At 48.8% G+C, this 27,687-nt stretch overlaps 1 protein-coding gene across 6 annotated transcripts in view; it reads left to right on the forward strand.

Annotated features, from left to right (window-relative positions):
- The window catches only part of Arhgap22 (Rho GTPase activating protein 22), a 155,980-nt gene that overhangs the window by 83,806 nt on the left and 44,487 nt on the right, over positions 1-27,687 (forward strand). Inside the window, exon 1 of one of the 6 annotated variants that reach the window (XM_076931451.1) lies at positions 19,784-19,966. The exons of 4 other annotated variants lie outside the window; for them this stretch is intronic. In XM_076931451.1, the coding sequence (XP_076787566.1) occupies positions 19,915-19,966 (52 nt within the window). In that variant the 5' untranslated portion in view covers positions 19,784-19,914. Of the gene's footprint in view, positions 1-19,783; positions 19,967-27,687 lie in introns of those variants that run through there. One more of the 6 variants, XM_076931450.1, reaches the window with a different exon arrangement.

The following is a 27,687-nucleotide window of genomic DNA, read 5'->3' on the forward strand; positions in this document are numbered from 1 at the left end:
GTTTATACCTAGTAAGGATCTACTTGTACACAGGATGAGGGGACCCTGCAGGTATCCAGGCAGGGAAGCAAACCCTCAAAGAGATCAAAATGAAAACCCAGTTAGTTTAGACTGACTGGGTCAGACTTCAGGTTGTCTAATGTCAGGCAGCTCACTGCCAGTATATTTAGAACACGGAACAATTTGGGAAAAAATTTCCAGGCAACAATTATTTCAACTCCAGGTTCAAAATAAAGCTTAGTGTGACTACATTGAAACTTCTCCTCAAAGTATGTGTGACCATGAGGGTGTGTTCTACAGCTAACAGGCCTAGAACCTAGTGTGGTCTCCCACCAAGATAGCACACAGGTCAGCCAGGCATAAAGTACATGTGGCATCTCCCCTAAGGATGGGTAAAGGTCTAGGGAGGTAGAAGCCTGGGATAACCATTCTGGGGAGTTTGGGTGAGGTCTGAATCTATAGCAAAAGGTGGGTGAGGTCTTCCTCTGCAGATAGCAAAAAGGTCACCAAGTTTTCAACAAAATCCACTCCCAGCCCTGTGGGCAGAAATACAGGCATTTTATCTTCTCGAGAAGAGGCCCTGTGTGTTTAACATTCCTGTCTTTCCTGAGTGATCTCTGGGCTCAAGGACCTTTGTGCCTCCAACAACAAGAAACCTGCAGAACCCCAAGGTATGGCAAAGCATCACATGGCAAAAGTGGTGCATACAAGAAGCAGCCCAAACTAGCTTTTATGACAGACCCGTAGTGATAATCCACGAGGGGGACTGGTTCGTTGTAAGGGCAGAGCTTTCTTGACCTGTTTGTTTCTTTGGGAGCCTACCTTTTAACAATCCACAATGTGTGTGTTAAATTTTAACTTGAGATTTGGTGGAGACCCTAAAACCACAGCAGGCCACCTGGCTTCCCAAGCCACACAGGCAGCCATGAAGCACAGGCGACTGACTCTGAGCCTTGTCCAGATGCTGATATTTTTTATGCTTCAGCTGTGAGGTTTGGGGGCTTGGTCTCGGACCCCTTTTCCAGCACAGAAGCTATTGCCTGACTGAGCACCCGATCTGTGTGGGTCTCAGAACTGCTGATACCTGCTGTACTGCTTCTGGGACACAGCTCTTACTAAGACCTCAGGTAGAAGCAGGGAGGTACTGGGGCCACTCTGGAAAAGCAGAAGACATGGGTAAGGTAAAACTTGGACTCCGAATACTGCACATCCACGCAGAGAGAATTCAACACCAGTGCTAATGGAGGCCCTAGGGTGGCTCTCCTTCCTCCTCTCTTTCTAGAGGCTCTGCAGTCTTGGGACTTCCTACCAACCTAGTCCCAAGGGACTCAGGAGGATTTGGCTGTAGTTGGAAATGTTCCACTCCCTTTATAGCCCGTGAAGGTGTGGTAGCCCAGAGATGTTAGGTGAGCCACCCTGAGGTCAAACAGCTGGCAGAAGAGAAACCTGTATCTCCTAGGTCAGCCTGTCCCAGCCTAAGCTTTATGTCACTACAGATTCCAGCAGAGGCTCCACCCAGGGGCCCTGTGGCTAGAAAAGGAATGATAATAATAAAGTTGGGGTCTAGAATGGGAATAAGTACTGTGATCTCTACTACAACAGAACTGAGTCAGGAGAATTACAGTTTTTAGATCAGCAAGGACAAAGAAGGAAGGAACAAAGGAGGGGAAGGTTGAGTGGCCCTGTGTGAAACAAGAGCCACCATAAGAAGCTCAATGAGCCATCTCACTCCAAACTCAGCACCTTATGGTATGTGTCTGATCGTGAGCTGGCCTCCAGAGGCCTGGGGAGAGCAGGACACAATCTCTGCCCTTAAAGAGTCAGGGGACATCATTACCATCCTGAGCTTGAAACAAGGTAAATAACTTTGTAGGATGAAGCTAATTACCTGGGGACAGAAACAGGAGTATGGCTGTGAGAGTCCATCTTGTCTCCTAGCTCTGACGTGCATGAAGAAAAGTCTGGGTAAGAGAGGGGTGATCTGTACAGGTAGGGCTTCCCCACTATTCCGAGGGTTCAAGAATGACAGGTCTTGAACACAGAGAAATGAAAAGGACAGAAAGACACCAAATATTGAAGCCTGGATCCGATGCCTCTGGAATCAATGGCAGGACAGGAGAAAGGACAGACTCATTGACAGTGTTCTGGCAAGAGCCAGAGCCTGGGACAGTCCCTCCTCCTGCCCTGGGGACCCTCATCGCCCAAGGAAGAAAACTTGACAGCCTTTGGAGATGTGATCATTCTTAGGGTTATTGTCTACTTAAGGTTAATTCATAGATCCTATTGCAGCCTTCACTCCTATGGAAAGTGAAGACTGTAAACATGATTTAAAATGAAGAAAGGCAATGGCTTGAGTGCCACCTAGTGGACAAACTTACCCATGCTAACACCGTGTACTGCAATCTCTGAGCAACCCTTTCAGATGGGCTTCAAAGAGCCCAAGAGCCACACACAGGTCCAGCCACTGAGCAAGGCATAGGTGGACAGTGTCATTGGGGGAATGAATGCAAGGCTCCTACTATCTGGCCGTGGTACATGGCCCCAATATACCATGTACCATAGAGTTTGGTATACGTAACATACGGGTCACCACTTACTAAGTTCAGGAGAGCAGAAAAACTTGGTTGCCAGCTCTTTGTGTCTTGCTTGGATTGCCTAATATGTAGCTTGGGGGGAGGGGTTGATATGGGATCTTATTTTGTTGACTGGCATAAAATTGGTTATGTAGACCAGGTTGGCCTCAAACTCATAGAGATATATTTGCCTCTGTCTCATGAGCATCAGGCTTGAAGGCATGAGCCAGTACAGCTGGCCTCTGGAGCTTTCATGATGACCAGGCAAGGAGAACCAAATTAAAGCCTGATGCAACTAGGATACTGACTAAAACGTGGCTCAAAGCATCTTTTTCCTAAGTTATACAGAATGTGAAGCCTCCTTGGAATCATTGACCCTAGAGCTGAGAAAGAAGAGAGGAGAGGGAGCCACAGCTGGAACTCTCAGGATATGAGGAAGAATTACAAGGAAAATAAATCCAGTTGATCCCTACTTTTCCATGCATCATAGATTCTTTATATTAGGTGTCTTAGTTAGAGTTTTACTGCTGTGGACAGACACCATGACCAAGGAAACTCTTATAAGAACAGAATTTATTTGTGGCTGGCTTACAGATTCAGAGGTTCAGTCCATTATCATTAAGGTGGGAACATGGCAGCATCCAGGTAGGCATGATGCAGGAGGAACTGAGAGTTCTACAGCTCTATCTGAAGGCTGCTAGCAGAATACTGGCTTCCAGGCAGCAAGGATGAGGGTCTTAAAGCCCACACCCACAGGACATACCTCCTCCAACAAGGCCACACCTTCTGATAGTGCCACTCCCTGGGCCAAGCATATACAAACCATAACATTAGGTTAACTGCTAATTAACTGCTATATGTATATACATATATATGTGTGTGTTTTATCATAAATATGATATATGATATATATGTGATAATTTTTTGAGGGAGAGTTCCAGGATAGCCTGGCTGTCCTGGAATGCACTCTGTAGACCAGGCTAGAACTCAAAGATTTTTCTGCAGCTGCCTCCCAAGTGGGTAGTTCCTGGAGTGGTGACTGAGAGACTCAATTTCAAGGACTGAGGGAAGACTGACTGGTGGGTAGTAAGCCAGAGGAGAATGTTGTAGTGTGGTGATTAAAGCTGTGACCCATATTTTAGTAACAATAATTATTAACAACAGAGGAAGGTGAGATCCATCTAGAGATGGCCGTTTGTTCACCTTTACCACTAGAAACAGAAAGTTGCCTTGGTCTCATTTTCTCATAGGGTACTGTCTCCCCAATGTACCCTTCTCCCAACCAAATCTGTAGTGAAGAAGGAAAGAGAGAGTAGACACTGTTCTCCCAGCAGTGCCCCAGGAAGGTGACATATCTCAGGATACAGACCATGCAATGCGACCAAGGAAGTTAGCTGACTGTAGGGCAGGCAGCAGGGTCCTGACCCAGGCAGATGCAATGTAGTCAAGCAGGCAAGGGGTGGTGTGTGTGTGTGTGTGTGTGTGTGTGTGTGTGTGTGTGTGTGTAAGAGAGAGAGAGAGACAGAGAGAGAGAGAGAGACAGAGAGACAGAGAGACAGAGAGAACAGAGAGAGAAGGCAGAGAGAGAAGACAAGCAGAGAGAGAGAGAGACAGAGAGAACAGAGAGAGAAGGCAGAGAGAGAAGATAAGCAGAGAGAGAGAGAGAGAGAGAGAGAGAGAGAGAGAGAGAGAGAGAGAGAGATCTAAATGACTACAGGTGAAAATACCAGTTGACTACCTGGGTCCAAAACCCATAATCCTTCCTTGAACTCTGCCTGGAAGCTGCACACAGAACAGGGAGCCCTCTCATCTTCCCAGTACTGGCCTGGAAGAGTAGGGCTCAGAAACAGAATGAACATGACTTCTTCGTGATTCATAAATGATAGCTGTTGGGTTTCTGAGGTTATAGACCAGGATATGGGTGCCAGAGAACTAAGTGTTTATTGTGTACATGCATCCTTTATGTGAAGCCTAAGTAATCTCACTAGCCCCAGGACTAACCTGTGCTAACTCCTTTATTCCAAAGTGCCCAGTAAGTGAATAGTGAGATTTGATGGATTCCACAATTTCAGGTGAGAAACCTCCATTCCAACAAGCCTCATCATTTGCTAGAATCCCAGAGCCAGAGGCTGGAGGAGTTACACCTTGAGATATCTCTAGGTCAGAGCTCTGTCTCTGATTAGATCTCTGAGGCCTGAAGGAGCCAGGTCCCCCCCCCCCCAAAAGGGCTGCACTAGGGGGCTCTGCGTCTTTTGTGTAGACTTTTCTCTCGGCCCAGCAATATTCTGGTAAACCCTGTCCTGCCCATCCCTGCACACTTGATCTCATGAGGAGTTCTTGGCACTGTGGGTGTCTGGCCTTAAGCCCAGTTTAGGCCTCCCTCTAAACCCACCAGAAAGGATCAAGGAGTGGGGGATCTGCTTTGGCATATTGGGCTGAGAGTGATAAGGCACTGGGCAGGCCATTCCCCATGAGATGTTCATGAATTAAGTAGCCAGTAAAACACTGTAACTCCTTGCTAACCTCTCTCTTACAGTATTCCATGGGGAGGCAGTTGGGCTGATGGATGTAGACCAGAACCCTGGGCTTTCAGCCAGGTAACTAACCAGGCTCTCAAGTCTTCGTTGCTCAGCATATTTCATAGGAGGTCCCAGGGGCAGGTATCAGATGCTAGCTCTAGCTAATGCCTGCAGAGGAATAATTGACAAGAAAGCTATAGGACCACACAGAATCAGCCAGATAATGGGAGCTGTAAGGAAGGACCAGGCAGTAGGCTGCTCAGGGGTCAGGAGCTGTGCTGGGGTCATGAAGGTGCCTGCCCTATTCTGGGGAGGTTGAATGATGCTAAAAGTTGCCCATCAAACTAGAGTTCACAGCTGCCTGTCCTGACCCAGTCAGCAGTTTGGAATATACCGGAGGTCTGGAATCCGCTATCTCTAAGACCTGACCTTGAAAGGGAGCCAGCACGGGGATTACTCTGTAGAAGTAGAGTGATACCGTGTGTCTGACACGCCAGGAACAGCCCTGATCACTGCGGCAGGCTGAGCAGGGAGGGAGCCTGATATGGTCCTATCTCCGCACCTGGTACCAGTCAGCCTGCATCTCAGCTCGACCCTGTGCAGTCCCACAGAGCTTGCCTGAAGAGCACCAGAAGCTGGGTCATTTCTAAAAATGAAATCAGAAACTCCCACCAGCAAAAAGTGTAGAAGAATCAGCAAATTCTAGAGTGGCTGCTTGCATTTTCCTGCTTCTTAGTCTGGCCTCCTACTCTCTAAGCTCAAATTCTCTCAGCTAAACACAGGGGCTGGTGTAGGAAACTCCTGAGGGTGTCCTTTGGGGAAGTGTTCCTGGGAGAACAGCCATGAGCCAGTTGTGGCTTGTGACTAACTTGCTTGCTAGGAACCATCATATCCACAGAAGAAGAAACTGAATAATACCAGGTAAAAAAAGTATTTTTTTTTATAATGTGCTTTATACAGCCCACGAGATCCCAAGTATTACCACCGCAACATTAGTAAAATAGTGACAGGAGATTCAGGGACTAGAGGTTGAACCCAGAGCCTGGAGAACACTAACATCTCTTCTACCATTCCGCATGCCCTCTCTCAGCAGCCCCCCCTTCCCCTCTGGAACCCTTCTCTTTCCCAGTGGTCCCCCTCCTACTCCTTGGGTTCTGTGGGAACCACCGAGTTTTATTAGGGTTGCTTGCACAAGTGTGGGTGGTGGCAGGGGTGGGGAGAGATCAGTGGCCTCCAGCTACTAATTACCAATAGAACTTTGGGAGGGGTGGGGCCCCACTGATGACGAATGCTGTCAGGCCCAGTCCAGTCTGCGCAGGACCCTAGCTGCACTGGGTTCACAAATGAGTCAGCCATACCCGGAAGATGTACTTTGCTGCACATCTTCCCCTCCATGTTGTCCCCTGAGCCCTGGAGGGAGTGACATAGATGTCTCATTAGGGCTAAGCACTGTATCATGGATTTAAACACTAATTTTCATTGAAAGTATGTACTCCAGATTTGTATTTTGTAAATCTGTAATTCAAGAAGCACACACATGCCAAAGTTCTTCTAAACATACTTAACGATTTTTAATAACTGAATCAAGTGTCATATTTGTAAACAAATTAATTTAAGATATATTTGGTTGCTTCCTCAGACCAACCGCACTAAGGTGCTGGCAGCTCTAGCTTTACAGAATCCAAACTGGGCATCTTGAGCCTGAGGAGGAAGAGCTCTGGTGTCTCCTGGTAGAGACCAGGTGTTCTGCAAAACTCTCAAAATGAGAAGGAGGGAAATGGAAGGATGTATGTGTGGTGAGAAGTCTGGACTTTGGATTCAGACAGACCTGACTCAGATCCAGATCACAGCTCTCCAGTCACTAACTGGTCACTAACTGGGAAAGCTTGAACCAGTAACTTCAGCTCTGTGGTTCTTCTGCTGAGAGCATTGCTCAACATGACCTGCAGAGATGGCTTCCCAAGGGTCTCAGCTCGCACTCAAATCCCACTGCAGTGCACTGGAGACCTTCAGTTAGAACCTCCTTTTACAGGGGAGGGTACCATGGAAAACAGCTTTCACCTTCAGCCTTGCATGTGGAGGCCATGGTCTCAATCAGATGATTAAACATCAGCCATTTCTCTTGATTGGGCCAATCAGAAAGCACCTCCCATAAAAAATCCTGGCACTGGGGCAACATGGGTTTTACTGGAAATCATCATGTAAAGTGAAAAAGATGATCTCAAAGAAAGGGGAAATAAAATCCTGCTTGGTAGAAGGTGGGGAGGGCTGGAGACAGGGTTTGGAGGGCAAGGGTACAGTTTGATAGGAGGAATAGTTTCTGATGTTTGATAGCATAAGAGAGTAACTGTCACTGACAACAATTAGTTGATTACTACAAAATAGCTAGTGGAGAGGCTGTGACTATCTTCAACCCAAAGAGGTGGCCGGCAGTTACTGTGATCTGCTGTCACACATTGTGACGGAAGGCCACACAGCATGCCACGGAAATGCACTATCTCTGTGTCTATTAAAAATACATTGTGGTTAAAAATGAAATAGCTGGGGGTTGCCTTTATTGTCCCACCAGAGCTATTACCTGGACGGCCTGGCTGTCTAGAAATGCACACTGTATGTTACGGTTTAGTTGACACTTCCTGACTTCATAGACACCTGTGTGGGGCACTCATCCACCACCCCAGTGGCTGTTCACAAATGTGCCCGAGTTTGTGTCTAATCCTAATGAAGACCTAATCTGGGTATGTGTTTGCTAAGTGACAGGATGAGAGGCCACCTGCTGTCCCTTCATTGGTCATGTTACTAGGGCAACAAAGGACCTGATTCTTCTAATTCACATTTCTGCAGGACACAGTGTGACATTCTTAAAGTGACAGTTTTTCTGTAGGAAGAGTGGAAGTGAGTTCCCACCTGTGCCAGGACCCTGTGCAGGCAAGGGCACAGCTGCTGGAGGAGACGAATAACTTTGAATGTCCGATAGCACAGAGGGGGATCTATGGTTGACAATCAATTATAATTTACAAAACAGCTAGTGGGCAGGTTTTACGTTTCCTCAATCCAAAGAAGTGACATTTGACTGAAGGGAACATGTATGGCCACACATCATGTCACAAGCATGCACAGTGATTGTGTCTCCCAACACTGCTGTGACTAGGAAGAGTACTTGTGCACTGTAGCATAGAGTGGTCACTGTTTCAAAAGTTCCACGACTTGTACAAAGTGAGGCTCCAGTCCAGGTGAGACCCCCTCCAGGGTACAACTCTTAGCAGGGGGCCAACAGAAACCTTGACCAGTGATGGAAACCACAACCTTGGGATAACAAGGACTGTGGACAAAGCTCTCAGCAGTGACAGGGCGCCAAACTTGGAGGCTGGCATACAGGGGAGATGTGTGCCATGCCAGCTCAAAATGAAGATGTATATAAAGCCCTAGATAAATTTAGGATGCGGGGAGGAAGGTGGCAGAGAGTTAGTAGATGGGGGTTGAATGACCCAGGTTACCTTAGGGATCCAGGTCTAAGTTAGGGGTCCTCTATCTAGGAAGCTTTAGCCCAGGCACTCGTGGACCAGGCTGCTCTTTAGACCTTTCTTCTGGGTTCGGTCAGTGGGTCAGCTCCATCAACATCACCAGGGAACTTGTTGGATCCCTGGGGCACACCTAGACCACCTGGGACAGCATCTTCTGACAGTAGGCTGTGGATGCTTCATGTGATTCGGGAGTTTGGAAAACAGTGCTCAGAAGAATACAGCCTCAAGTCTGTCCCTGAGCTCTGCTGGGCAGGAACTCAATCAGTACACTCAGAGCCTGGTGTGTGACCTTCGAAAGGACCCCAGTGAAGTGGCAATTGTTGAGGAGTATAGAAAGGGCACAGGAGGTGACAAATGGTGACCAGAGACGGAGCATAGCTCTTAAGCTGCAAGCTGAGCTGCATGCCAGGGCTCATTGCCTGTGTCTGATTTTGGCCTGCAGACATATTTTGTTTGGCTCATGAGATTATTTTTTTTTTTGAAACAAAAGATTTTACCTATAGAAGCATAGACCCTCACAGGGAAAGTCCCTTTGTAACCACGTGCTCTTCAACAAGGTCCAAGCAACTCCTGCAGTGTATGCCCAAGTGTGAGTGACTATAATTTTGAAAAAAAAAAAAAAAAATGCTAGTAATTCAACATTTTCAGTGGGAGCAGCATCGTTCTGGAGTATGAGAATGTCAGGAATTGAGTTCCAGAAAGACAGCAGATTGAGACCTTCTTCAACCTGGCATCCAGTGTTTCTGCTGACTTTAGACAAATGGACATGGGGGCCACAGCGGCAGAGGGAGGGAGGTTGCTGTCCCAGGCAGATAGTGTTCCCCAGAATTCATGCCCGCTGACACCTTGGCGTGGCTTTATTTGGAAGTAGAGTGCTTACATGTGCAATTAGCTCTACTGAATCCAAGCTGGACAGGCCCTAAATCCAGTGCCTGGAATCCTTGTGGGGAGGCAGGGGACACAGAGACACAAAGCCTTTGGGGGGTGAAAAAAGAGACTGCAGCCTACACCAAAGAATAGTAAGGAAGCACACACGAGAAGCTGTGTGAGGACTCAGAAGCCACAGGTCCTGCTGGCATCTTGCAGATCTCTGCTCTTCAGATCTCTCACAGTGTCATGCAGTGTGTGGGTACATACTGTGGTGTCCCTCTCTACCCCAGTGGACTTGAGACACTGCACTCGACACTGCACTTCGCCCGAGACACCAGTAGTTCTGACCTTGGAGTCCTTGGCACACATTCACAAACTAAAACTAAGAAGACACAGCTCCTCTTCCCACTGTTCTCCCATAGAGGGGCCTCAGTCTTCCTGGCACTCCTCTCTGCCCAGTGCTTCCTGCCATGCTACAATAATCACTCCGCCTGCAGCACCACCCAGGGCTTCTGGGATCCATCCTGCGATCCTGTGGTCTGGGAAAAGGTGCAGAGATGTAGGCATCTAAGAGGCCCGTGAGAGCATCTGCTGCTTCCTAGCTGTGTATACCGCTCACTGCCCTGAGCCTCGTTGATCAACATGATCTGAGAGTCCTTGTTAAGAGCGGCGGATGGAGCAGCGCCTAGCACAAAGCAGGTGGTCAGTGGGTGGGAGAGCCCCCTTAGTCTGTTTCGGGAGTGAAGGGAAAAGTAGGGACTCGGGATCCTCAAGACAGAGGGACAGAAAGCAGGGAATAAGAGACAAAGACGGGAGATATAGGAAGAGAGAGAAGAGGAAGGGAAAAGGGAGAGGGAGAAGGAGAGGGAGAGAGAGAAGGGGTATTTGTCCCAGAGTGGATAGATACTGGATAGACAGGAAACAGCCTTGACACATAGGCAAATAGCAGTTTAATAAGGTAAAGGAGGAAACCCCGTGTCAGGATGAGGTGTTTAATTTTAATTGGGCATGTTAGTCAGCTGAGCCAAAAGGGGCTTCTAATTGCTGGATTTCAATACTTTGGTAGCTGGACCTTGGTAGTCAGCCTCAGGAGGAGGAAGTGGCCAAATAAGGGAATAGACCTTGGTGGATGGCTTTAGGAGTGTAATCTAATGGGTTTTAGCAAGGCAGAGAGAATCAGGGGAAAGGATAAGACCTGCCAGAGCCATGCTCGCCATGCTCGAGCTGGCTAGAGTCCCTTCAGTGCTATAACTGAGTGTTGTGCAGTGGGTATTTCTTTAGCTCTTGGTTCTGGAGTCTGGGAAAACTGTGTGTGTGTATTTATTTAGGGTTCTCTGGAGTAAAAGAATTTATAGAATGAATCTCCCTCTGTGTGTATATGTGTCTTACTGTCTGTTTCAGTCTGTCTGTCTCTGTCTCTCTGTCTCTCTCCCTCTTCTCTTTGTGTGTGTGTGTGTGTCTGTCTCAGTCTGTCTGTCTCTGTCTCTCTGTCTCTCTCTGTCTCTGTCTCTCTCTCTCTCAGTGTGTGTGTGCGTGTGTGTGTGTCTTACTGTTTGTCTAAGTCTGTCTCTGTCTCTCTCTTCTCTTTGTGTGTGTGTCTGTCTGTCTCAGTCTGTCTCTGTCTCTCTCTCAGTGTGTGTGTGCGTGTGCGTGTGCGTGTGTGTGTGACTTATAGGCTGTGGTACAGCTACGGCAACAATGGCTAGCTGTGAAAGGAAAGTCCAAGAAACCAGTAGTTGCTCAGTTCCCAAGACTGGATGTGTCAGCTCATCTTCCAGTATATGCTGCAGTCCCAGAGAAGTAGGCTCTAGTGCCAGTGAAGGACTGGACTTGCTAGCAAGGCAAGAGCAAGCGGACAAAAAATAAAAGCGTCCCTTTTTCATATGCTTACACTTGCTTCCAGCAGAAGGTGTGGCCCAAGGTTAGAGGCGTGTGTTTCTAGCTCAAAAGATCTGGATTAGAGGTGTGTTTTCCTCTCAAAGATCCAGATTAGAAATGGATTGTCCTACTTCAAATTAAACAAAATCTCCCACAGGTATGCCTCCCATGTGAGGGTTTTAGTTAATTCCAAATGAGGTCAGGTTGATGACCAAGAATACTAATTGACATTGATACATGACAGTGGGTGACCACTGTGCTCAGCCTCTGGTGAGGACCTAACACAGCATCTTACACAGCATCCTACGTGGTCAAAGCATCTCGTGGTGAGACAGAGGCAGTATGCTAGCTCTGGCCTATGTTGTTCTTCCATTTTATGTTTGTGTACATGTGTGGCATACATGTGTGGCATACATGTGTGGAGGCTGACATTAGATGTCTTCCTTATTTGTCCTCTGCGTTATTTTTGATACAGGCTCTCTCATTCTACCTGAAGCTCATAGATTCTGATAGATTTGCTGGCCTGCAAGCTCCAAACCCTCTTGCCTCAACCTTCCCTTAGTACTGGAATTAGAACTGTGTCTAGCTGATGTGTGGGTTCTGGGGGATCAAACTCAGGTCCCAGCCTTGCACAACAAGTACTTGATTGACTGAGCTTCTTCCTGGCCCTTCTTCCTTTTCTTGTCACTAATCCCATCCCAGGGGTTCCATCCTCACAACCCCATCTAATTCTAATAATCTCCCAAAGCTCTACCTCCAGACACAGAGGTATTTGTGTATTTGTATTCCTCAAATACACAAAATGTATTTGGGGAATACATTTCCAGCAAATGAACCCTTCGTACAACACATTCAAATGACAGTACCCCCGTTGTCCCGTGGAGGAAGGATGGAACATGCCAACACACTGAAAAACCAGACCTTTCCATAAAGGCCAACCTGGAGGTTGTGGGGTCAGGGAAGACAGACCTGCAGTCAGCCGGTGGACAGGGAGATGGGATTCTGCTGCTCCTGTCATCTGCGAATGCTCAGGAGCTCTGGCGGGGCCTCCGACCTGAGAATTCCCATGCCTAGTGCAGAGTAGTTCTTCACAGTGATTGTAGCAGGAAGAATGTGAGAGAAGCAAAGAGCAGTCCCCTAGATGTGTCCAAGAAGCAGCCTTCCGTGAGAGTGTGCACTGCAGGAATGTGGAGAGCAGAGGGCTGCTTTCTCCCCTTAACCCCAGAGAAGCTGATCTTTGTCCTGTGAAGGGCCACTTAAGTGGCTCCCTTGGGTATGTAAATGCAAGACCAGTCAATAGCCAGTGTCCTTGGGTTCCTGTATAGAGGGCCTTTTGTAGCCATAGGTGGTGGGTTTGCTTTAAAACACACACACACACACACACACACACACACACACACACACACACACACACACACACAAAAACAACTTCTGAGTGGTTTAGTAAAGATTGAGGGATTTCTTTTACAGGCAGAAAAAAGTAGTGATCAGCTAGGAGAGATGAGGAGGAGGAAAAATCCGAGGACTGATTTACACAAAGTCTTGTTTCTGGAAGCAAGGAGACACACCAATACGATATGTTCATGGTATAGAGATATAGATACAAATATAGATATATGAAGTAAACATTACCCATAACCCAAGACCCAGACACACACTGTCAAGGGGTCCATCAAAACAGTTCTGTGCTTAGGTTCAGTGCCCTCCAACACCCCCACCCCATTTTATTTTTATTTATAGTTCTGGAGAATTGATTTTATGCCTCCCTGCAGATCCCCAGTCTGGTGTCTATAAAAGAATGCTTCCTGGGCTTGGTACTCGGGAGGGCGTGGGATGGCCAGGCTATGGAAAGTAAAACATAATGGCTCAGTGGTTAGGAGCACTGGCTGATCTTCCAGAAGTCCTGAGTTCAATTCCCAGCAACCATATGATGGCTTACAACCATCTGTAATGGGATCCAGTGCCCTCTTCTGGTATGTCTGAAGACAGCTACAATGTACTCATATAAATAAAATAAATAAATCTTAAAAAAAAAAAAAAAAAAAAGTAAAACCTGAGCAAACCTACCTAATGCAGGTTAACTAGGGTAGGAACAGTGAAGACAGTGTGGGCGAGGGCCGTTGTGCACTGACAAGCCTTAGCCTATCAGGGAGGTCAGGCTGGAGAGTTCTGGCAATCCTGTCCCTCTGGGGAAGCTGTTGTTCTGTGGTTCCAATCAGCCCATCGTCATATCCCTATCACCTCACTGCTAGTACCAAGCATGGCTGGAGAAGGGCCTTATTTAATGCACACCATTCCCAATGCCAATGAGTAGAGTTAATGTTAAGGTATTCCCAGAAAACAGGACACACACTTGAGAATCACTACAGAAAAACCCCAGGGGATAGAGCATTGACCCAGTGGTGCCTCCATGCTCTGAGAGCACAGCAGAGGGCAGCTTCTGCCAGGCAGCCTGCTGGGCAAAGGACAAATTGGCTTAGATACATGCTGGAACGTTGCCCTGGTCTTTTCCTCTTCCACAAGTAGGTGGCAGCAGGGAGCACAATGCACGGCGGAAGTGGGGTGGTGGTGGTGTTTTTTTCCCAGCCCTGCCCCGCTCCCTCCTTTACTCTCTCCACCACTGTTCTGCCAAGAAAGCAAAGGGTATCGGGCACTGCCCATGTGTCAGCCTCCGTCCGCACTCACAGCCCTCAGGATCTTCTGTCCCTGTTACTCTCCAGGTAAAGAGACAACTGGATTTTAACTTTGGCATCAGCTTTGGTCTGGGCAAAGAGGTTTCAAACCACAGGCTTGGGCATCAGGTGGCCCACTTCCCCTCAAATTGGTGCTCGCTTGGACTCTAGTCATTTCTGGCAACACTGGTCCCTAAAATCTCCCGAGGGCCTCCCTGAGCAAAGGTAGAGATATCCAGAAAGGAACACGGAGGTCCCAAAAGGAGCCTGAATTCCAGTCTGAGTGCCTTTGTGGGGCAGTACTATTCCTTCCCTCCTTGTAGTGACTCATAAGAAATGGTGACCTGAGCAGGAAGGAGTCCTTATGGGACGATGCCAATCAGGCTGGGGGCAGGGTACTTGCTACAGCATTGCATACCAGCCACCTTGAAAATGGGTCCAGTGCCCTGCCCTGTCGATGGTATGCTGTAAATTGGTCTTAGTGTTTCCCCATCAGTGACCTGTGGTAGATCAAGTACCAACCCCAGGGCTTGCCCATGGCAGAGACTCATGTGGTTACCAAGACCCCTCCTATATCATCAGCAGCAAGTCATACCAGTGACACCCCACTTTACAACACTGGGACCCTGGTTCCTGACACTAGGCAGGAGTCACTCACAGTGAAGGATCTCATCTTTGGTGTCTGTCCTGGGAGTGCTGCTGCAGCCTTGAAAGGTCTGCATGTCCTGTCGACTGCAGAATCATCTTTCCTCTAAATGCAGACACATGCTGTTCCAGTGGTCTCAGTCCATGAAGCCTGAGCTGAGGATCATGGGTACTAACATGAGCAGGGACAATCAGTCACTTGACCACTTTGTGTCTGATCTCCGCATTTATAAATCAGGATTATAAGACTGTTCTTGTGAGGATTAATGAGTTCACACGTGCAGAAATCTCACAACAGTATTTGGCACACAGTAGGTGCTCGTTATGTGTCACTTTGATTACTGAAGCACACAGGCCACTGTGTGACTGCTGTCCAAACCACCTTTCATCTGTCTGATACACAGAAATGCAGCCAGACCCGCAGACTGATTGTCTGGAGCTGAGGCTAAACACATCTGCGGCTGCAAGCAAGCACCCTCTCAGCAGCGGCTGTGGCTGCGGCCACCTGCTTCTTCCCAAACTCCATTTGTCCTAAGAGTAGGGAAGGAAAGAGAGAAATGCAGAAATAGCAGGTGGGGGCAGAAATGGATGAGGGTGAGACTTTGGGAAAGGACAATGGGCTTTGTAAAAATCTCTCCCTTGGCAGTCTGGCCAACTTCAGTGGCTTCAGGCCACTGGAACAGCAAAAAAAAAATGTACCCCAGGAATTTCTCTGCAACCGTTGTTCCCCTTGTCTTTCTCTGTGGGAATTTGGAGCTGCAAGACATTCCTCCCATAACCATTGTCCACTGCATTTGAAGAGCCCTTAGTTGGGGTTGGTGAGCCTAGCTGGCCCAGTTCCTGCCCCCACGTTGCGGACCTGGGAGTGGGCTCTACAGATGTGCCAAGCACCGTCCTCCTCTGGCAGGGCTCAGAGCCCGCTCTCAGCATCTGCCCCACTCTGACAGGCCTGCCCCTCTCCAGAGCTGACCTCCCCACCCCCACCCCAGACAATTTTCACAGCTGCTTCGCTCTGGACAGCCACCAGCAGTAGATGGACATGTTGGATAGAATTCCCATCATCTTGGAGATGGGATTTTTTTTTTTCTCAGCTAAGTACTTCCTGATTTAAGTGGAAACAATTTCCCAAATCTTCTACTATTCGTTTAAAGCCCTGTGAAGCTTGGTGTGTCTCTGCTGCCTCAGGGTTCTGCAGTACAAGTATGTTTAACAGGACATCGCTTCCTGCTCTCTTTGGTATCACTGGGGATGCACATCCAGGCAGCCGCACTCTCAGGCATGTGACTTGTTCCGACTCAGTTCTCTATGTGGCCTGTCCAGAGCAAGGCTGGGCTTCTTGCATTGTGATGGTTTCAGCCCAGTTACATTGCTCACAGGGGATAGTTTCCCAGAACTGGCCACCAGACCGCTCTTCTTTAAGCAGGGTGTGGACAGCCCAAATTCAAAGAGTTAGGCATGAGACCTAGAGACCACCCAGTCAGCACATTGTCCTTCTTTAATGCTATGTCCTTTGACCTGCTGTATCTAGGCTCATGCACCTCTCACCTGCTTTGTATTGTTGCTTTCTTACTTCACCCTGCCCTGGTCTCCCATTACAATCCTGGCTGGACTCCAGCACCAAGCTAAGCAGTGGGAGACACAGGTCACATTATACTCACACCTTGATACCCTGCTGTGGCTCCTCACCCCAAAGCAGACTAAGCTTCTTCAAGGAGAACCCTCTGCCCACTTCAGGACCATTCCAGTATCCCTAGGGGCCATTCTCTTCTTCTATTGAGCTGTATGTCTTAGGGTTTCTTCTGAGAAGAGACACTATGACAAAGGCAACTTTTATAAAGGACAACATTTAATTGGGGCTGACTTACAGGTTCAGTCTATTATTATCAAGGTGGGAACATGGCAGCATCTAGACAGAAATGGTGCAGGAGGAGCTAGGAGTTCTACATCTTGTTCCAAAGACAAACAGGAGAAGACTGGCTTTCGGGCAGCTAGGACAAGGGTCTTAAAGGCCATGCTCACAGTGAAACACTTCTTCTAACAAGGCCATACCTCCTAATAGTGCCACTCCCTGGGCCAAGCATGTTCAAACCACCACACTGTCTTTGTCTGCTATTGGCAGAACAAGATCTCTTATACCCCTTAGCCCACAGGTACCATCCTGGTACTCCTGAAGCTCAACTCGTGGGCATATTTATCAGGGTTTGACTGTATTGACCCACTGTTGGTACCTGAAGAAAGGAAGAGGAGGAAGAGGAGTAATCATAGTGTTTCCCTCTCCCCAGCTGTACCTGCAGCTAAGATGGTATTCTCAAGCTGTTTCTCAAGCTGCCCAGGGCTGAATCTACCCCGAGATGGCATCATTACTTGGGTATTCTGGGAGGGACCAACTGACTCTGCAGAGAACTATAACCAGCAAACGAAGTTCCTAAGAAACTTCTTCAATGGACTAACCTATATCTCCTACCAGGGGCTCAGGTTTGAAAACCTGGCAGCTTCAGTCATCTTAAAAACAGCTGTACATGCTCACAATTGTCCTCTGGATTCCAGGAAAATGGAACCATAAGAAGTGTTCTGGGCAGATGGGACAACTCCTTCTTATGTACACCACCTTCCCCAGCTGTCATCTTTCCTTCCTCCTGTGGTTCACAGTCCTAGTGGAGGTGCCTGTGTCCTGTGGTGTGTATAGGGGCTTCCCCAACCTCACCCTATCTACATGTCCATCCGCCTATCCATCTGTTATTCCACCCATCTATCCACCCACCTGTCTACACATGCATCTGATCATCCACCCATCTCTCCACCCACCTGTCCACACATTTATCCGACCATTCATCCACTACTCCATCTGTTAATCTCCCTCCACCACCCTTTTCACTCATCCATTCATCCACCTTCTTGGCTGATCACCCCTTTCTTGACTCCCTGACTATAAGCAAGTCTGCAAGTCTCTTTACCTCCTCAAATTTCAATTCTACTTTTCTTCTGTAAATGGAATATTATAGCAGGTGCCTAGTGGGGTTGTTTTATAGTTAACAAATATTAACATCTGTGAATTGCATGGCACATAGTAGGAAGTATCTAGTGAATGCTGTTTTCCTTTTCATGAGGATAGTTACACAACAGGAAAACTATAAAAAACACAATATATACCCAGGAATTCAAGGGTGTTAAACCAAAGGCAGAAACGATAGACGCTCCTAACTTCCTATTTGTCTGCCCAACTGCCTAGGAGCTAGTATTTAAAACCACTTTGAAAAGTTGAGTATCCCAAAATATATTTGAACGGTTTAATGGGGACGTTGACTCTCAGTAACAGGCTCATTTGAACGATGCGGCTTTGCCACTTCCTCTTAGAAAGATAAACAAGCGACCTCCAATGGCCACTATGATGTTTTCTTTTAAATCTTGCTTTCCAAATGTAGGACTTGGCCGTTGAACAACTCCCCCAGGGGCTTGCTCCCCCTCGGATGCTCTCCCTGAATGCTGGGAGCTCCAGCTTGGAATTCCTGGGGCCTCATTAAGCTGTCTGTGACGAAGTGATCTTGCCTGGTGCTAACACCGTCTAAGTGACTTGGCAGCAACCAGAAGTCAGGGCTGGCTGGCTTTTCTCTGGTACTCTCTTTGTAAGCTCGCCTCCACGTCCTGAGTAAAAACATTCTTTCTGGATCTGCTTCGGACACCCTGAGACTCTCCCAAAGCCCCACCCCAGGCTTTCTAGGGAGTCAAAGAGAGGGAGGCAGAGATCTGCCTGCTGTTGTTAATCTCCCTTTTGAATGAAGACTTGGGAAAATCTTTTCCTGGCTTGCCCCAGCCAGCAATCTTCCCGGTCTGCTTAGCTCTTCTGCTCACAGTGGACAGCTTTGGTCTCCTAGCACACTGTACCACACAACCCTCTCTGAACACCTCTGTGCTGGGAGATGAAAGGAGAGGTCCTAGTCTAGCCTAGGCCACAGTCCTGCATCAGAGCCAGGCAGTAGCAGATGCTAGTAGGTACTGCAAGAAGAAACAACCAAGCACTCTTGGCAGGGGACTTGGGGGCTGGGCTTATGAGTCCTGGGTTCCATCCCCAGCTCCACACAAAAGCAGAAAAATGTAATGAACCTGTGCCAAGCAAATACATGAGAGAATATGATTAATCTCACTTGCATGTTACACAGCACACGAATACACCTTCCTGGTAGGAAACAAGGCCCCCATAAGAAAACTAGCCTCTTAACATCTGCTTTGCCTGACATACACACACACACACACACACACACACACACACAGACACACACACACTATCCCGAAAAGAAGCAATCCTGGCTTTCCACCTCCCAAGTGCCTAGAATAGAGACTGGTGGTGTTTTACCTGAGCACTGTCAAGTCCGACTCAGTAGATCCACCCCGACTATCACGCTCTACTTTATCGCCATGTATTAGAAAATTCCTTTACTGAGAAACATTTTTGCTGGCTCCAGTGTTAAGCAGTTGCCAGCAAGGCTGCAATGAATGGCCCCTATAGTTTTCTTAGCCATGTGCACAAGAATTCTTGTGGGGCACATACTAGGGAATGAAATTGCTGGGTCCCAGGGTATTAGCATTCTCAATACAGGAAAAAAAAATTATTCTGTCTCTGTCTCTATCTCTCTCTGTGTGTGCGTGTGTGTAACATTACATTGAGCCAAGTGATCTTTCAGAGGGAGAAACGGTCCCAGTAGGATAAGCGATCTACCCAGTGCAAACTATTTTTTTTTTTTTTTTTTTTGTACACACAGACAGTTCAGGTAGGCTGAGAAAAAGAGCCAGGTGGCTTTAGACCACACCCCCTTTCAGTCTTGCAGAAGGCTGAGGTGACTGTTCAAAGGATGCTGGAGGGGGAGGAGCCATCCTTGTTGCGCAAGGGCACTTCATCCCCCTTGCGCTCAGCGCTCAGGCTTCGGTGGTCGCGCCGCCCTTGGTGGGCTCTGAAGCCAACTAGGGAGAGTGTAGTGATAGACGCAGCGCCCCCTAGCGGTCGCTGGGTGAGCTCGGCTCGGCGCAGGAGGAGAGTAACGGGCCGTGGGGAGGGCGCCGTCCTGGCTGAGCATAAAAGCGGCGCGCGGCGTGATCTGCGCGTTCGCGAGGACCAGAGAGGGACCGGAGTCCCGGTGCGCTCCACGAGCCCAACGGGCTAGCGCGCGCCAGCTGCGCCGCTCCGGGGGTATCGGCGCGGGCCGGGAGCGGAGGCGAGCTGCCGGGAAGCGGCGGTGCCATGGGGCTGTGTTGCTGCAAGGACTGGAGAGGACACCTGCGAGCGCCAAAAGGTAACTCCGGCCGCGCACGTGCGCCGCGCTGCAGCCGCAGGCACAACCCCCGCCCGGGTCCCCACGTCCTGCTGCTGCCCGCACCTGCCCGGCTTTGCCGCGGTTCCTGGGCTCTAACTCTCGCCGCGGCCTCCCCTAACTCCGGGACGCGGGGAAAGAGCCGAGGGTACGCGCGGAACGGCGCAGCGTGGGGATCCGGGGCGGTCGGTGGGCACGGGCGGCAGGTTCATCGAGTCCACCGCTGCACGGGTCCGAGGGGTCCGAGGAACACTGCAGTGGCCGACCGGCTCCAGACGCGGCCAACCGGGCCAGTGTCTGCGACGCCTGTGCGGCTTTACCGCCCGGAGGGGGACGGGCCATTCATTCTCCTCATCCGCCTCTGTCACAGACTTGGACTAAGGGGGCCTGACTCAGAGTTTTCCAAAGTCGCAGCGGAACCTGCGAGCGGAGCTGCTTCTGGAATGTAGCTGGCTTGGAGAGGGCCCAAAGTTGAACGCTCGGGACAGCAGTGGCTGCCCGAGGTCCGGCCTCCACAGGCTGTGGCCGGAGCCGTCTGATTTAACCCTTGAGGTACCAAAAGGCACCCTTCTGGTCTTTATTTCACTTCCCAAACCTGCCTGACCCTAACACCCGCCTGCTTGTTGTAATCGCCTAAGGACCTAAGCTGAAAGTTTCGGGAGTGCCCTAAGTGACCCTCTAAGCTCAGGAAGGAAAGAAGGAAGGAAAGAAGGAAGGAAGGAAGGAAGGAAGGAAGGAAGGAAAGAAGGAAGGAGGGAAGAAAGGGAGGGAAGGAAAGAAGGCAGGCAGGCAGGCTGGCTTGTCTGTCGCTCTCAGAATATGCAATAAATCCTGTTCATCTGCAAAGCATAGTCTAGGCTCGGATAAGGGAAAAGTATGGACCTGTCAAACAGCGTGAAGGACTCTTGCTCAGGTGATTCTTATTCCACAGAAGGCCAGGTTTCTTCCAGCTTGGGGTGGCCCACAACATGACAGAACAGACCTGACCACAGAAGTTTAGACAGGACCCGGCATCCAGACCTGCAGCCAGAACCAAATGGAAACCATCTAGATTGTGCTGTTACCACTGTACTACTGCAACCGTTTTTCTTAGCATTTGATTTTAAAAAGAAAAATGAAGGAATGTTGCTTATGGGGCTTCATGCTTGGGGGCCCGGGCAGAGAGCCAACTTAGCCAGGGCAACAATGGGATTCCAGGGGAGGGGCTTGCAACTTGCTTTCTGCAGGCAGGTCAGAGTCCAAAAGCAGGGATTTTGTGGGGGCGGGGCCTAGGTAGGTCTCTTTGGTCTTTTCTGACCCCTTCTCTGTAAACAAGGTTTGTGTGATTCTCTCTCCCTCAGGGGCAAGGATAGATCTGAAAAGACTTGCTTAGGGCAAGTCATGTGTTCAATGGGCACCCTAGAAGGAACCCTGAGGTTCTCCTGCTTGTTAGGCTTATCAAGAACTGTAGACCACCCCCCCATCCTTGGCTGTGCCCATCCCAGTGAGAAGCCTTGCCTGGCAGTGTTACCCTACTGGCCTCCACCTCAAGAGCAGGAGCTGGAAGCAGGGACCCAATGTGGAATGCTTTCACAGAGGTTCTTCAGCCCATGGAAATAAATGGGGTTGGCTATGTTTAGGATTATGGGATGCCAGGGTGGGCAGCCAGGCAGTGCCCATCAGGAAGAGGAAACCCATGCAGCTAGAGAGAGAGTCCATGGCTCAAGAAAGGCTTCTACTTTTCTCCTCCTTTTTCTCCTCCTCTTCCTCTTCCTCCTCCTCTCCCTCCTCCTCCTCTCCCTCCTCTTCTTCTTCCTCCTCCTCTTCCTCCTCCTTTTCTTCCTCCTACTCCTCTTCTTCCTCCTCTCCCTCCTCCTCTTCTTTTTCTTCTTCCTCCTCCTCTTCCTCCTCCTCTTCTTCCTCCTACTCCTCTTCTTCCTCCTCTTCCTCATCTTCATCTTCATCTTCTTCTTCTTTTTGAGACAGAATCTCACTATGTAGTTCTGTCTTGGAACTAACAATATAGACCAGGCTGGCCTCAAACTCACAGAGATCCACCTGCTTCTGCCTCCCAAGTGCTGGGATTAAAGGCATGAGCCACCATGGCCTGCTGGGCATTCTTAATGCTGGCCTTCTTAATGTAAAAATCTCCAAATGTTTTTACATACTCTTGACTCGTTTAACACATTTGAATGCATGTGGCCTATCTGATGAAGTGTTGGACAGTTCGGCTCACTGTTTGAAGTGAGTTCTGCAATCAGTGAAGGAAGTGGACTGTTACATGGTCACACAACCCGAGACATCATCATTTATCAAGGTTTTGGAGGTTTATCCTAGAAGGCCATCTCAGGGCCTGTGACACCTTTGTGTAGCTGTGTGTTGGGTGGACCGTGCTTCTAGACTTGTCTCCAGGGAAACTGCTTTGCACAGAGCCTCATGGTGCACATACCACTGGGCACACGTTAAGAATTTCTGCTTTACATATTAAGCTCAGTTGGCATAGCAGTAACTCAGCAAGTTGTTTTCCAAGGCCGTGTGTGTGTGTGTGTGTGTGTGTGTGTGTGTGTGTGTGTGTGTGAACACCCGCGCTAGTCACCTCAGAAGATTAGGACTCTTAACTCAAAATGTATGTGTATTTGCTTTTTAGAAAAGATTGTTTTAAGAAAAAGAAAAGGAAGAAGCCAGGCATGATGCTCAAGCCTGTGGTCTCAGAACTTGATAAACTGAAGCAGGAAATTTGAATGCTGTAAATTCAAGTCCAGGCTGGACTACACAGCGAGACTCTGTCTCGGAACACACACACACACACACACACACACACACACACACACACGCACGCACGCATGTTCTTTTACTTAGAGAAGTCCTTTAGTTACTGATATTTCACTAGACCAACAGCTAAGGCAACTGTTGTTCTCGGTGATCTCATTCCTGGTTGTCCCTGAACCTCAATTTTTGCAACAGCATTTTAACAGATTGTCCATGTGTGACAACTGTGTTGGAAGAAGTAGAAAAATTCCAGTAATCTGAATGGAATCTAGCAAAGAGAGCCTCAAAACTTCCCCCGGTGCCCGAGCCGGGTTTAGCAGCAGCAGCCTTGTGGCTATAAACCCTAGCTCTAGAGTTTGTTCAGAGGCCATTGGCTGTGTGAACTCAGTGCGCCGTGAGTGTGGGGCATTGCTGCCGGCCTTCTCAGCGTAATGCTGGCGGTGTCTGTATGACTAGGTGCTGCAGAAGAGTCAGGGCTGGGCCCCAGGTGCTCCCAGAGAAATGAGAGTTGGTGCTGTAGGGTGTGTTCTGCAGAGGTCACGTGTCCCTGAGCAGAGGGCGGAGGTACTTGTGGTGAACACGGAGGCACCTGTGAGATTTCATCCTTTCTGGGAGTGTTTCTAGATACATCTGTGTGTAGGGCTATGGGGCATATTTATCCAGTTCTTCGATGTTGCATACTTGCTCAGGACTGAGGGATAGAAGAAGAAGATGCCCTTGAGCCTGGTATCAAGTCCATGCTGAATCTAGGCTGGGTAGCTACAAGAGAGCAGAGTACAGGGCTGTAAGACCAGCTGCTGCCGGTCCTGCTGCTGCTTCATCTTCTGTTCTTTCTGGGGCTTTTGGCTCCTCACTCTTCCTCTGGTCAGAAGCCCTCCCTGCTCACAGGCACCCTCACTCCCTTCTCCTTGTGGCGCCTTCTGTCACTAGAAATCTGCTGAAGTCCCTAATCAGAAAGTACATCAGCCCATCACTACCACAGGTCTTGGTACCCACTTTGTGCTCTTTGGGATCTATCCATCATTCTGTTTTTCATCCTAGCACCCAGGGCCTGCCTGGCACTGGCTGCTTCTTTTCTGCCACTTGTCTCCCACATTCTTGATAGCCTCCAGTCTGGCTGGACCAATACGCACCTGATGGTGGAATCCGAGCACCTGATGACCCCTAGGCCCCTTCTGTCCCACCTTATTGCTGGTGGCTGCACCTGTCCATCCTTTCATCTGTGTCTGTTCGACTGATCCTCGTGCCTGATTCACTCCGTTTGCTCTGGCCTCCCCTACTTTCTGAGTTCTCTGTCTCTCCAGGACTCTGAGGACTAAGAGGTTGTAGACACGAAGCTGCCGACTCTCCTCTGCAGCATCCATCACAACCACTCTGCAGAGCCCCTCTCCAGATCTCAGCAGGAGCCCTTCACACCCACAGGCCCCTCTGCAGAGTTGCTGGCTCTCTCTTCTTCATTTCCCATAGTGGAAGTGTGTGTGCTCTGAGATCTGGTTCCCTGAACACCTGTTTTCTTGTCGTTTCTAGGTTGGTCACCCCACACCTGTTCTAATCTGCTGCCCAAGCACTGTCCCATCAGTAGACTTGGTCACATGTGTCCCTTCTCAGACCTGCCTCACAGTCTCTGTCTACAGAAAAATCTCAGCTCCTTAGTCTGGTAACCAGCTTGGCCGACCACATTGCCTAAACCTCTCAGACCCCTACACACTGTATTCCCTCAGCCAGCCTGAGAAAGATTAGGCCCCAGCAGGTAGCCTGCACCCAAAGCTGTCTCTAAACCCCTGGCCTACAGGCATCATTCACTTTGTTCTTCAGGAGTAGGGTTGGTCTGATTGGCTGTCCCCAGTGGTCATCTCTTGTTGCCTCTGTAAGCTGGCACTGAACCTATCTGTTTTGTGAACACTGGAAAGCAGAGTGTAGGCAGGCAAGGTGACACTCTGGCTCCCCACTGGTAGGGCTCAGTGTGTGACTCTGGCTACCCAGCAGGTCCCAGGGGCAGATTGTTTGAAAGAGTCCTACCCACACTGCCAACAGTGAGCTCTAAGATGGGCATCAGAGGCCAGCGGCTGGGGCGGCTTGTGTTTAGCTCAGCTTCAGAGGCAGTGGAACAGGGTGTGGGCAGAGGAGAGGCTGTGAATGATGGCTAGAAGGTCAGAGCCTCATGGTTCTGGTGACTGTAGAGGTTACAGGGCCACACACAGCATCCTGCCTGTGGCTTGGGTTTTGTGCAGGTTCCACTGTGCTTCTAAGAAGTGTTCTCTGTCACCTCTTCCCTATTCAAGTGTCCCCGGGCAGCAGCCTTGTGGGTTCCTTAAACTCAGGCAGAGCAGAGGCTTTGGTTCCATTTCCTAGCCAGGCTAGCCCTTCCCTCCCTGAGCCTCTTCATCCCCACCTCCATTCAGGATGCACAGACTCAAGGGGCTTCAGAAAGCCTAGTGATTGTCTCAGCTCTTCCTTTTTCTATCTGAGCTACAGCACAGAACCTCAGTGGGCATCTGGCAAGAGAGACCAGCAGTCTCTGGTGATCTCCCAGGCCCATGGCAGCTGGAGCTCCAGACCATTCTTTTCAGAAAGCTCAGAACTTCTCTCTGCTTCTAGCAGTGGACAGCAACAGGCCCGGTGCCATCTTCCCTTCTTAGACAAGAGCAAAAGTGGTCTGGCTAGGATGGGGGTCCTAAGATCTGGGTTGGGTGAGTGGCCTTCCTTTGAGCTCGCATAAAAAGCAGAACTTTTGCTTCTTTCAAGATTCTCTGTCTTTGGACCACTCCCCTGTGCATTTGTCAGGTGTGAAGCCAAGTTTGCCATCTTTAGAGTCTTGAGATTCTTAGATCAGTGTTTTCTGTCTCTTCCTACCTCCATGTTTGCCCCTGGAACTCACATTATGTGTACATTGGTACACTTAATCATATATCATCATTTTTAAAGTTCTGCTGTTTATTTTAATTCGTGTTTTTAAAAGTATTTCCCCCAGACTGGGTATCTTCAGTTTCTCTCAAATCTGTGTTGAGGTCTTATACTAAATTATCACATTTTTAAACCTTGGAATTTCTATTTGATTCTTTTTTATAATTTACATATCTTTGTCACTATTATATGATCAGTGAGACATCATTATAGGCAGTCCCCCACCCACATCCCCCTTTGTTGTCAGTATCTCACTATGTAGCTCTGGCTGCTGGCCTCGAACTCACAGCCATCTGCCTGCCTGCTGGGATTAAAGCTGCATGTGGCGCCCAGAGGTGTCTGTGATTTCTTTGAGTATGTTTACAATGTCTTTGTCTAGCATATTTAGAGCTGGCTAAGGGTCGTTTCTGAAGATTAATTTCTGTGCATGGCCCATATTTTGTTTCTTACTGTAATGTTTGCTGAAAACTAGACACGGAAGATACAGTGGCAAATTCACAACTTCAGCACAGTGGCTTGTGGCTCTGTCTTAGCCGTCACTTCTTGCTTGGGAAGGGACACATATGGCTACATAGAACTCTGGGAATATGCAAAGTGCCCAGAGGATATTTCTTTCCCCCAGATGATCTTAAAACTTAAAAGATGTACAACTCTTTTAAAGCTTTGGCTAAAAGCCTTTTTCTCCAGTTTGTGTCACAGTTGTATTGTTAAAGATTTTCTTCTGATAGCTGGCAGTGGTGCACACCTTTAATCCTAGCACTTGGGAGGCAGAGGCAGGCAGATCTCTGAATTGAGGCCAACCTGGTCTACAGAGTGAGTTCCAGGACAGCCAGGGCTATACAGAGAAATCCTGTCCCTGAGTAGGGGTCAGGGGTGGAAGAATTACTTCTAATTCTTTTTAACAAGTGTCCTAAAAGTAGGGTAAGCTGGGAGTCAAGTTAAATTGTGACAGTGCTTTGTCCAGGGAGGGAAATTTTTTTAGGGAATCCAGAGCAGGTCAGATTATGACAATGTTTTGGGGATAGGACTTTTTGAAAAGCTAATTCCTACCAAGGTACATAAGCAAGTATTTAGCACCTGTGAACAGAGCCTGGTCCCTCTTACCTAAGATTTACCTGGAGATGATAATGGTGAGTTAAGCAACCCAAGGGCTTGTGTTCAGGGGTGTAGAGAAACACCGGAAGACCATGCAGCCAGCGGCGGTGACAGGCGGGGCTCTGGATCCAACTCTGCTGGCAGACAGCTTATTTCTTTGAGTCAAAGAGGCGATAGCTTTATCTGTAAGCAGACTTCCCACAGCCTCACCAACTGTGTTGAGATCTGAATTAGTATCTGCGTAATGGCGGTGCTGACACCTCGAAAATGCCCAGTGATAGAAATGATGCTTACCCGACGTACCTTTCTTTACACACAATGGCATCAGTAACACAGATGACACTGTGTGCCAGGCCCTGACCAAAGGCACTTCACATATAGGAAGTGATCCACTCCCTATGCAACCCTGATATGTCATGATTTTCTCTTTAGAGATGAGGAAGCAAGTATGGTTTCCCACCAGAGGCCACTCAAAGCTACAATTCCCAGCCAGCTGCTTGTCACTGTAGCTTTGCAGACGGCAGTGAGATCTAGAGTGTGGGGAGAAGAGCCACACAGGCCTTTACTGATGAAACCTGAGCTGGGCAGAGTTGGCACAGGCCTTTAATCCCAGCACTTGGGAGGCAGACTCAAGCAGATCCCTGTGAGTTCAAGGCTAGCCTGGTCTACAGAGTGAGTTCCAGGATAGCCAAGGGCTACACAGAAAAATCCTGTCTCAGAATTAAAAAAGAAAGAGAGAGGGAAGGAGGAAGGGAAGAATGGAGGTGGGGGGAAGGGGAGAGACTGGAAACACAAGGGCGGGGGTGTTCCTGGTTGTATACAGTTTGAAAGGAGTTGAAGATCTGGCAGAGCCAATCAGCTTCTCCTTTGGCTTCTACAGCCAGGTTCTCTGCAGTCTATGGCCTGTAGGGCCTCTGTCCTTGAATGAGTTCCCCTGTGGTGGTACATGGAGCCTG

This window comes from Arvicanthis niloticus, chromosome 3 (genome assembly GCF_011762505.2).
Source record: "Arvicanthis niloticus isolate mArvNil1 chromosome 3, mArvNil1.pat.X, whole genome shotgun sequence".
NCBI lineage: Eukaryota > Metazoa > Chordata > Mammalia > Rodentia > Muridae > Arvicanthis > Arvicanthis niloticus.